Source organism: Hipposideros armiger, unplaced genomic scaffold (assembly GCF_001890085.2).
Source record: "Hipposideros armiger isolate ML-2016 unplaced genomic scaffold, ASM189008v1 scaffold_143, whole genome shotgun sequence".
NCBI lineage: Eukaryota > Metazoa > Chordata > Mammalia > Chiroptera > Hipposideridae > Hipposideros > Hipposideros armiger.
Window position 1 is genome coordinate 3,105,534 of NW_017731493.1, and position 12,462 is coordinate 3,117,995.

Below are 12,462 nucleotides of genomic sequence, written 5' to 3' on the forward strand. Positions count from 1 at the left end.
AACAAATATATCTTCATCTGCAAATAAACATTTTATAAAGAAAATCCTCAAAATTAGTTCCTACATTTCCAGGTAACCGAAATGGGAAAAAAATCATTTGTCTCCATAGAGCTAATTTATTTATTTATTTATTTTATTTAAATTTTTATTGGAGTCCATAGAGCTAATTTAAAATTAGTAGTACAAACTGCAAAAACACGTGAGCACTACTTTAAACAGTGATGTGAATGGAACAAACAAATGGAGACCAATTATAACATAATTTCAAATTTTAAAATGTTGACTTTCTTTTCAAGTTCATTTATGCCTTAACAGTGGACTGAGTGCCAGCCAGTTAATTGTCCTTCTAAGTCCAGCCCAGTTAATTAATTATTCTTCAGTTTAAAATCACAGAAACTATAAACCAAAAAGACCAGTACATTTTTGCAAAACAAATAAATTAAAAGGGGGAAATATTTTCCTAAGCATAATTTATCATGCATCTCTCTTTATAAACACTATAGGTATAAAACATTGAGCTCCACAGCCTGAAAGTGCTAGAGAATAAACTAGTCATTGCCCAAAAGACGCTAAAGGAAAGAGTTAAACCGCATGCTACAACTGGGCCACAAGGCTCCAGCATTCTGTGCATTCACTTTCAAGAATCTATTAAAACTTTTTGGTGAATTTTTGAAAAATATACTCAATATGCATGGTACATTTTAAACAACTTGATAAGTCTCGTATTTCAGATATTTAGAAACTATTTTAATAAGGAAAATGACATCAGCTGGGAACTCTGTTATTAAGAATTGATTTACATTTGGTTAAGCCTTTTTCCATTTATTTGCATGTAGGAAACAACTTGAGAATGAGGCTCAAAATGAATGAGAATTAAAGGTAGAGGGAGGAGTGAAGAGTTTGGGTACAGCCTACACAGTAGCATATGGAGCCCCATAAAGCAGGGAGTAAGGTAGGGGGCAGCAGCAAACAGTTAACTAGAGAATGTTAGGAAGAAGAGAGAAGATTATTGGGGAAAGGTAATAAAAACTTTAAGAAAAAGAAAAAACAGTGACGCCACCCGCTGCCCTCCGTACCCCCCACCCCAATCCAAATTCTAACTTCCTTTTGAATCAAAAGAGCTACCTGGTGCCTAGCCACCCTGCCTAGTGACTGACAAATAGTAGGTGCTCAGTAAATACATATTGGATGAATAAATAAAATCTCAGAAGACAAGCAAGCATAGCTGGAAATAGAATTATGGTAATGAACAGAGACCCTGAAGAGAGTTTAAAGTGTATCCCCTTTGGCCTATAGTGATCATGAGATAAAAATGTATACACAAAATTATAATACATTGTGGCTCCCCTACAAGGCTATGAATGGTTTGAGAGCAGGGGTTATATTGTTTTACCTTTGTACACCCAGTGCTAAGTGGAGTAAGGCATGCTGCAGGTGTTCCTTTAATGTTTGTGGGGCTAAGCTGAACAAGAGTAGAAACTACAATAGTAATTCCTTTCATTGCTAAAGTTCCAGCATTGAATGATATTTGCAACAGAATCAAAAAATTAAATAGGAGTCCAGCCTCAGTGGCTGTTCCTAAAATAACTCTTATTTAATGCAAAGTGTGGTATGAAGTTGCTACATGTGTTCAAGCAAAGTTGTAAAGAAAATCAAGATTATTATAGTTAGGTAAGGTATTAAACTAACATAACATGTCTTCCAATGATAAGATAGTCAAGTCAGGCAAAAACAAGCCAACAACACTGCTGGTAAAGTGTACAATAGTGCAACCACTTTGAAAACAGTCTGGTAGTTCCTTAAATAATTAAATGTGAGCTACCATATGACCCAGCAATTCAAATCATATCCTATAGAAATTAAAACATATCCACACAAAAACTTATGCATGAATATTCATAGCAGCATTATATATAAAACCCAAAAAGTATAAACCACCCAAATGTCCATCAACTCATAAATAGATAAAACGTGATCTATCCATACAATGGAATAATATTTGGCCATACAAAGAAATGAAGTACTAATGTGTGCCACAACATGGATGAGATTTGAAAACATTATATTAAGTAAAAGCATCCAGTTACAAAAACCACAAATTGTATGATTCCATTTATATGAAATATTCAAAATCAGAAAATCTCTATACAGAAAGTAGAGTAGGTGTTTCTTAGGGCTGGGGGAGATGGAGGGATTAGGGGGTGATAGCTAAAGTGTACAGGGTTTCTTTCTGAAGAGATGAAAATGTTTTAAAATTGATTATAGTGATGCCTGCACAACTCTATGAATACACAGGAATGTAAACTGTCGATGCATGAATTGTACGAGGTCTGACAATTAAGTTCACAAACTCATTGCAACGATGTTGCTAATAACCTTTTTTGATATCAGAGGGATTATTCCTTATGAATTTGTACTAATTGAACAAACAGTTAACCAAGTTTACTATTTGGAAGTGCTGAAAAGGCTGCATGAAAAAGTTAGACGACTTGAACTTTTCGCCAACAATTCATGGCTCTTGCATCATGACAATGCATCAGCTCACACGGCACTGTCTGTGAGGGAGATTTTAGCCAATTAATAAATAACTGTATTGGAACACCCTCCCTACTCACCTGATCTGGCCCCCAATGACTTCTTTCTTTGTCCAAAGATAAAGGAAATATTGAAAGGAAGATATTTTGATGACATTCAGGACATTAAGGGTAATCTGATGACAGCTCTGATGGCCATTCCAGAAAAAGAGTTCCAAAATTGATTTTAAGAGTGGACTAGGCACTGGTGTTGGTGCATAGCTTCCCAAGGGGAGTACTTCTAAGGTGACTGTAGTGAGATTCAGCAATGAGGTAAGTAGCACTTTCTTTAGGATGAGATCGCAAACTTAATTACCATACCTTGTATTTGTACGTGAATTATATTTTAATATAGCTATTACCAAAAAGCAAACAAAACAAAAACACCAACAAGCAAAAATCATGGAAATGTGTTTATCTTGCTTATAATTCTGCTTCATAATTCCTGGCCATTTTTAACCATGGTATCCAAACTAAAAACTGCAGTCTGACAACATTTGAAATATACAAGAAAATCTGGGTCCAAACTAGCCAGCAAATATTTATATTTTCAAAGTAATTCAATCTTTCTCATCTGTAGACCAAGACATTTCCTGAAAATACTCTGTAGTATTTCTGGATTTTTTTTGTGCATTCTTCTCCCCAATGATCTTACTCTTTAACCTCTAAAATACATTACCAATTACCCATATTACTTCTTTTTTTAAAGATTTTATTGGGGAATTGGGGGAGGGGAACAGCACTGGGGAATCAGGGAAAGGGAACAGACAAGTTGCTGTCCTTTTGTTCTTCAGTCTAGTTATGGAGGACGTTGCTTCACTGGCCCATGTTGGTATTATTGAGCTCTTCTTGGCTGAGGCAGTCGGTCGCTGGCCATTGGATGGCCACTCACAGCAGCTCACGGTAGCTCATGCTGGCTGCCGGCCACTCACAGCAGCTTACAACAGCGCACTGCAGCCTAACTGCAGCCTACACTGTCGCCGGTGACTCATGGCAGCCCAGCTCCAGGTAGAGCTGTTGTTCACCATCTTAGCTGTAGAGGGTGCAGCGTCACTGGCCCATGTGGAATCCAAACCGGTGGCTCTGCTGCTCAGAGCTCGTGTTCCCAAGCCAGCTCTTAACCAATGAGCCACTCGGCCGGCCCCCCATATCACTTTTTTAAAAGCTACTTGGTTCTCTCTCTACTCATTGTTATTTCCCTCTCCTTCACTCTTCTGGATGCTTCCAGAACACCTGTGTTTTATTGTGTTTCTCAACCATGAAATTCCCACACCAGAATTTTTTTCCATGTCAAAATTCAAAGCTAAATTTGGAATTCCTTTTTTTCATGATATATACTTACTTAGAAGGGGTCAGCTCTCTAAACACGCAAGGTATGAGAGCACTGTGGAATACAGTCCAAATTATTCCTAATAGACTTACAAAGTATGCAAAGATTAAATGTCATTTTCTGCTGTTTTTTTCCTGAAAGCCAGAGCTTTTGCTTGGTGGAGAGATGTCCTTTCAATCATCACTAATCATAATAGCATTTACTGAGCATTTGCTGGGTTCAAGGCCATTGGCCTTGAGGTTTGAAACACAGTGACAAAAACCTCAGTACTATAATCTGAAAGGACACCACCTCTTCATATCTAGTTATACTCGTGTATATGTCAGATGCTTAGTTAAATATCTGCAGATAGATGTCTACTTGTCACATGACCATTTCAGAGCTCTGCTGTTATCCTGAGCTAATGCGTTGATTTCTCTCCTGTTTTAGGATGGGGTGATGACATCACTTGGGTACAGACTTATGAAGAAGGTCTCTTTCATACTCAAAAAAGGTAAAACACTTCTCAGTTAATTTTGACAGGTCATATAGATACCTCCCAAAAAAGAGCCAAAAAATAGCATGTTAGCTTTTGAAAGAATACCACAAGTATTTGCTCTGCTATTGTATGCTTTTAGACTAAGAGTTGCCATTAGAATGTTTTTTTATATAAACAAAAGCTCTAAATACCTTTGTATTAATTTCTCAATTACTCAATCAAGGTTTCAAATATAAGTTGTACAAAAAACATTATCAGTAATTAGGCATTATACAAACTGAAACAGGAAACTGATGTACAACAGCAGTTCTCAAGCTTGTCTGATCATCAGAGAATTTTCATTAAAATCCATATTCAGGTTTAATCGATCAGTCATGTACTTACTGAGTAGCCATGTATGTGTCAGGCACTGTTCTACACTCAGTGACCAGGAGTGACATGATCTTTATCCTTACAGACATACTAAATCTTTGGGGATAGAGATGAGAAACTTGTATTTTTTAAAAGCTCCTGACGAATTTATGAAATATCTGAAGAACATTCAATGACAACACTCTTTAAAGAAGAAACAAAGATTTCAAATGAGGATTGAGTAAAACACTGTCTCAACATTGGACAAATATTACAAAAGAAAGAAGTCTACAGAATAATCATTTCCAAATAAGAATGTAATAAACAAACAACATATTAGCAAAGAGCAGCCAGCAGAACATTTAAAGAATACAGTCTGATTAAGTGAGATTTAGCCTGGAAATGCCAGGAAGATTCAATATTATAAAATTTATGGATTTCAATAACTTAATATTGATAAGGAGACAAATCATACTAGTATCTCCTATCTCCATAAATGCTAAAAGGCATTTAATAGAATGCAAAATCCATGTTTGATTTTTTTTAAAAAACTTTTACTTAACACTATTCATTTATTTTCATTTATCCTAACTAAGAAATACCCATCCAACAAAAGAGCCAACATCATGCTTACTGGAAAAACAAATAGAGGTACTCATTAAAGTCTAGATAAGATGAGGATGTCTACAATCCCTAGTTAGCCCTTAATCAATCTGAAACGTTTGACAAAGCTAAAACAATGTTATTGGTAAATTAATCAAATGAATCAAAGAGAAATAAAATTGGATACTACAGAAATTTTTTTTTTTACACAAGTGACATTTTTAAGTCAGGGGTAAGAGGGACAGAATATGTAAAATAATTAGTGTTCGAGAGAAACTAGTAGCCATCTGGGGAAAACAAATCAATTTGGATCTATGCCTCAGATTGTATCACAATAATCTGATGCTGAAATTAGTTTTCCAAGAGTTCTATCAATGTCTTTCTCTACACATAGCTGTCCTTGTCTCCAGTTGTTGGGGCAGGTGTTCAGGAATCAGAATGACTCATGCCACTAAACTGCTCTGTGCCTCAGGACAACTCTACCTACCTAAGCTCAACCAGAGAAGAGTTATCTAGTAGAAAGACTACCACTTGATGGTAGGAGGTCTGCGTTCTATACTTGCCTCTAAAAAATGATCTTCTTGCCTCCCCCTATTCCTTCTATGAAAAGCATATGTGTGAAAATTATAAATGCACATACTCTTTGACCCAGAAATTTGACTTCTGGAAATTTGTTTAAAAATATACACACCCACATGAAAAATCATATATAAATAACCCTTTTCTTAGGGTTAGTTTGCTAAAAAATTAGGAATGATATTTCACTCATTGGATTTGTTGTCTGCTTTTTCACCAATTTAAAGTTATTGGCAAATGCTAGCTTTATCTCTGTCATAAATCTTAAAAGGTGAATTGTAGGATTTATTCTTACCTAAAATTTACTTATATTTCAAGTTTGAGGATTAAATAAAATTAATAATTTCAAGTCTGTTATTTAATACTTTTGAGACCAAAGTAAAAAAAAAAAGGTTATTCAATAAGTATTTCATATGATTATTTCTGTTGTTTTTAAAAGGTTTATACTTAATATGTATACATTGGAGTCTATCTCTTTTTGTACCGAGCATCTTCTCAAAATTAAACATTTTTAAAAACATCCTGTATACCCAAATCGTAACTCCTTTATCCTTCACTATAGTTAATACTCTAATTTTTCTCTTATTCTAATGACCAAAGAAGTCAATTAGCTACCATAAAAACTTTTTTCAGCGAGTTTAAAAATCAAAGTGAAACTGAAAAATGTACAGAGAAGGAACTCACTGAGATTGTTTGTATGTTGTGAGTTGTTACAAGAATTAAAGGAAGTGAAAATAGTTAAATAGTAAGAGCCTTTTGGTGAAAACTGAAAAAACAAACAAACAAAAATCCTGACATCTTATACCAGATGTTCACTGGAAATTAATGCCTTGTTCATAATATTCTTTCATCTCTGAAGCCAGGATTAGTTTTATTTTTCTAACTGTACTATAGAGTAAATAGGAATGGCCTGGTAGCCTTGTTAAGCTGGATTCCTGGACTCCACCCCCAGAGATCCTGATTGGGTGGGCCAGGGATGGATCTGATTGGGTGGGCCAGGGTTGGATCTGATTGGGTGGGCCAGGGATGGAGTCTGAGAATTCTACTGCTAATGCGCTAGCTGGTGATATTTCAAGTTCTCAGGTCATGTTTTGAGCAACACTACTACAGACTACATTGCTATGATTTGTCAGTCAGATTTGTACTTTAAGTCTTGCTGAAAGTACAAAAAGTTTAAGTCTACTTTCACTGTACATTTTGACTCAGACTTAATCACTTGACTTCATTCCACACTCTTTCCATTTAGCAACAAGCCATTGATGGTTATCCATCACTTGGAGGACTGTCAATACTGCCAAGGTAATTTTAGCTCCTGAGATCTTATTGTATTTCCAGTATGAACTAGAAAAGGTGACCTGGGCCGGCGGAGTGGCGCGTTGGTTAAGAACTGGCTTGGGATGCCAGAGGGCCCTGGTTCGGATCCCACATATGAGGGCCAGTGACACTGCCCTCTACAGCTAAGATGCTGAACAACAGCTCAACCTGGAGCTGGGCTGCCATGAGTCGCTGACGGTGTAGGCTACAGCCCCTGCTGCAGTGGGTTGCCATGGGCTACCGTATGTAGCCAGCAGCCAGCGTGAGCGGCCAGCAGCCACAGTGAGCAGCCATCCAGAAGCCGGGGACTGATCTGCCTCGCCAGGGAAGAGCGCAATGATGGTGCCAATTTGGGCCAGTGAAGCAATGGCCTCCACAACTAGACAAAAGAACAAAAGGACAGCAATGTGTCTGTTCCCCTTACCCCAATTCCCCAATAAAAATCTTTAAAAAAAAAAAAAGAAAAGGTGACCTGGTAAGAATCATTAAGGCAGCGTTCAGAAAATCCCATTTGGGAAAAAAAAAAAAATGACAGCTGCCATATCACCATTTTACTAAGGTGCTTAAAGATTATAACGATTGTTAGCAATCTACTGAAAATATTTATATTACAAGTCCTTTAGAATTTTATTTCCCTCTTCCTCCCACCAAAAAAAAAAAAAAAAGTGGGAAAACTTGCTGAAAGATGTTATATAACCACTGAGTCAATGAGATACATGAAATTATCAAACTGGTGGTCCATTACTGTGATTTTCCCCAGATGTCATCCTGGACAGACTGTCTTTCACTGTTTCCCAATGAGAGACAATGAAGTATTTACATCCAAGTTATAGATGCAAACAAATATTAGCTTTATTTTGCTATGTTCTGTTGAAGGTGTCTTTATCCTCAAAACTGACTGGTGTTCGTTATGTTTTCCCCCCACAGCACTAAAAGAAGTGTTTGCCCAAAATAAAGAAATACAAGAAATGGCTCAGAATAATTTCATCATGCTGAATCTCATGGTACATGACCTACCTCTACAGTGTTTTCTCAATATGGAAAATTTGAATCACTTTTTTGCTTCTATTTTTAAGACAAAAAGAGCTATAAAGTGTTGGTGGATATAGAATGTTATATAAAATGGTAAAAGGCCAAAATATTCAATTTACTGTAAATATCATTCATATAAAATATTTTCAAAATCAACTAAAAGTCAAAAACTATCCAATCCAGTAACATTTAATTTTTTCTTCTGCTAGCATGAGACCACAGATAAAAATTTATCGCCTGATGGACAATATGTGCCCAGAATCATGTTTGTGGGTATGTGTGTTATCTCATTCCATCAGATTTACAAAATCAGTAGTATTCTTGCTTTTTCTTATTTTTAAATGCTAGCTCAAGTACTACTTTTTTTTAAAGGGAAGGCATTACTAACCCAGTCGATAACAGCTCTTGTTAGTTCTATAATCAAAATTCATTATATCTATTATAGGTAAATTTTAAATATTTTTTAAACTAACTGATTCTATTAAATCAACATCTCAACGTAATTTCAGTACAGTTCCCTAAACTGTATTAACAGAGAGCTATGCCACGCTATAATGAGCGTTCAGGTTAACTCATCATGAGCTCACATGGATGAAAACTAATTTTGCTTACAAATTTGCTTAACATTTGTTTTAAAGAGGCAAGAATGATTTTAAGAACATTTTAAGTAATACATTACAGACTTATGTTTTTCTTGGCAGATCCTTCTTTAACAGTCAGAGCTGATATCATTGGAAGATATGCTAATAGATTGTATACATATGAACCTCAGGATTTACCAATATGTAAGTATTCACAAATTACCTTGAACAGTGGGTACTACCTGACATTTGACTGTTAGGGGGGGTTCAGTGATGCCCTACATCAGTCCTTCCCCACCAAAAGTGCTATCTGTAAATCACAATTACTGGGGTTGGTGGTGGTGGTAGTGTTTAAAATGCAAACCCTTAGCTCTCAGCAAAATCAGAATTTCTGGGGCACCAAGGAATCTCTTTTTTTAACAGGGTTGTCCAACAGTTCTTGTATTCTAAATTCGGAGACCATTAAAAAGAACAGAGTATACATCAAAATTAAACAAACCTTAAGAGAGCCAGTCCATTTTAGGGTATAAAGATCACATGTAATTTCCTCAAAGTGATAATAATTAAGTCTTTTTTCTCTTGTTTTAATGTTATAAGCAAGGAGATACAGTCTGACTTGGGGACTTTAATTTTTACAGCATTCACTGTCAACTATATTTAATAAGATAACTATTCATTTCAGATCCAGTAGTACAAATACAAAATGATCAGTTAAAAAAAACAGATCCTCCCTGAAAATCTCTCTGATAAAATTGTTTAGCATAAAGGAAGTTGATTAATCAGTTCTGAATGGTCTAATCCCTACATTTACATGTACACCTTAATGTTGTGATAAATTCCCATGTTTTCATAGCTATTAAGTGGGCCAAATTTAGATTCGAGATTAAAAGGTTATATATTTGATATTTTCATTTACTAACAGAATAATATCTATTTGCTTTTATTTCAGTGATAGAAAATATGAAGAAAGCATTAAATCTTATTCAATCAGAGTTATAAGGAATTATCTCAAAGAGGTCAAATGTCATGAAGATGGACTTCCGGTTAACTGACTAATACTAAATGTGCAAATATATGGATTCTGTAACATTACCATTTAGATGTTTAATGTGTTCGCAATATTCTTATGAAGGTGAAATGATATTTCAATAAATGTCAGAACCTGAGCATGAGTGTAGTAGTTGGATTGCTCCCTGCATCAGTAGCAAAGAAAGCTTGTCATGAGCTCAGTGTTAGGGTGGAGACAGGAGGACCTCAATAAGAGGTGTCTACACTGGTTGCCCCTATCTTCTTACCTTTCATTCACTCCACCAGGTAATCTAATGTTAATTCTGCCCCCTTCACTGTATAGGTAATAAATGATGTGTGTGTTGCCAAAGCAAATGGATGCATCTCTGTTCACCTAACTTCTAGCAGCATACTCATAAGTCGGAGTCCACCATTTGCTTCTTTTCTTGCTTCAAAGACATTTAAAAACTAATTACATTAAATTAAAAGTGTAGATATAAAAAATTTAACTACATATTTTCCTTAATTTAATCATTGGGTGGATATTTAATACTTTTAATAATATTAAGAAAAATGTCAACTGCCTCTGGAAGATTTGAAAATTGTCTCCAATCAACCAGCAGGAGAGGATTACAGCCATTCTGAAATTATCAAACGTCCAACCACCAACTCAATGCTTCACAAGAAGCTTCTGGGGGATCAGTACCATGTCTCCTGTTCCTTTAAATACCACAAAAAGTCCTAACTTTTTAATGAAAAAAAAAATCCCATAGTAGGGAGTAATTCTCAGAAGGGAGAGAATGTTTCAGATGAGCAGAAATTTTCCTAATCCATAGGATTTGATTACATTTAAATATTTTAAATTATTTTAAGATATAAACATACACTTTAATATGAGATAGATATACAATGTCTGTTATAAATATTTGATTAATTCCAGTGTTTCCTGAGTCAGAGAAAGAAAGCTTTTTTCCAGGTTTTATTTGATCACCATTCTGTTCATTTTAAGCAGACTTATTAATTAATCTATTTGGATATAAGTAGATTACATGACCAATAACTAAATATCATTACTAGATATCCATGTATCATATTTTCAAAAGAATATTAAATATACTATATTTAATTTTTAAAATTTTAAATCAAAGTCTGAGAGTTGATGTTTTTAACAAATGCTAAGATGTCAAAGAACACTGACATTCTCTGACTCAATAATTTAAAGTATGAAAACTAAAGTATAAAACATAGCTGATTCCATTGTTGTGTAAGCAGTGAAGAGGCAGAAAATGTCAGTGGTCATTTGCAGTGAACTAAGAAGACATCAGCTGACAATTTGGTTACTGTTTTAAGAACTAACAAGTAAAATAAAATATTCACTATTTTTTTCAATTAGTGTAAAAATGTTAGTAAATGATAATTATTCTGTTATAAAAATATACGTGCCTTTGTATTTCAATATACATATAATTATATTCTATAATTTAATTATGTATATAATTATACTAATATTTAATATACATATATTATACATACAATTATTTGATGATAAGTTATATTGGTCATTGTAGCCTTGGAACCAATTTAGTTTCCCTCTCTATCCTACTTTAACAATTAAACGCTATATCCTAGTTGATTTTCTAATTTCTTCACTTTACAAAATTAGTGGTTTAGACTTGATCACGTCTAAGTTTACCACAGCCTTGAAATGTAAAACTACACTTAAAATACATATATATATATATATATATATATATATATACACACTTTATTTCATTACTTTCAGCCGTGTAGCCTCCAAAATAATTATTTATTCTTTCTCTCACACATCCACCGTTAAGAATTAAATTAGTAACATCAAGTTACCTGAAATAGTATGCACAATTCTATGTGTATAGGGATTTTTATAGAGGAGTGTTCAGAGCTCTCATTTGCATTTTAAAGAAATATAATAGTTTAAAAAGTTACATATTAAAAAAAGAAGAGTCAGTAAGGATATTGATTAAATTTAAAATTTAGAGATAAACATTTTTTGTTTAATATAAGTATGTCCTATAAGTATGCAATATTTGGGGCATACTTATACTAAAAATGTATTCATAGTTTATGTGAAATTCATATTTAACTGGGTGACCTGTACTTTCATTTGCTAACAATAGCACCCTAATTTAGAATTACTGTACTTGGCTGGATTCTTCTCTTTCTCCTCCTCCTCTTTCCCTTCCCCTAATATTTTTGCCTAAAACAGCAACTTTTCATTCATATTTCAAATCAATCTCTCAATTTCTGAGTTAAAAAAAAACACTAAATTAATCTTTCCCAGTTATTCCAACATTTAATTTCTACTCTTTGCCAGACACTGTGTTTAGTATTGTGGACAAGAAGATGAACTAGATTTAAAAAAATAAGGCAATTTTGTTACCCCCCAAAATTCCTAGTCTAGTGGTAAGATCTGTAACTGATGAGAAATAACTCCTTGTTAAATAATGTAATAGGATGATGTGGGAGCAGCCAGCGGAGATCATACAACCATCTAATAGGGCTGTCAGCCTTCAGATGTAGGACCTGTGCCTCTTGACTGATAGAAGAATGCACTCTGCCATGCTGAAACTGAGAATA

At 34.5% G+C, this 12,462-nt stretch overlaps 1 protein-coding gene across 4 annotated transcripts in view; it reads left to right on the forward strand.

Annotated features, from left to right (window-relative positions):
- The window catches only part of AGR3 (anterior gradient 3, protein disulphide isomerase family member), a 20,034-nt gene that overhangs the window by 4,005 nt on the left and 3,567 nt on the right, over positions 1–12,462 (forward strand). For 2 of the 4 annotated variants that reach the window (XM_019650611.1, XM_019650610.1), the window contains 5 exons: positions 4,333–4,396; positions 7,158–7,210; positions 8,153–8,229; positions 8,467–8,530; positions 8,959–9,042. In XM_019650611.1, coding sequence (XP_019506156.1) covers positions 4,333–4,396; positions 7,158–7,210; positions 8,153–8,229; positions 8,467–8,530; positions 8,959–9,042 — 342 coding nt within the window. Of the gene's footprint in view, positions 1–4,332; positions 4,397–7,157; positions 7,211–8,152; positions 8,230–8,466; positions 8,531–8,958; positions 9,043–9,787; positions 10,895–12,462 lie in introns of those variants that run through there. The other 2 variants (XM_019650613.1, XM_019650612.1) reach the window with 2 other exon arrangements.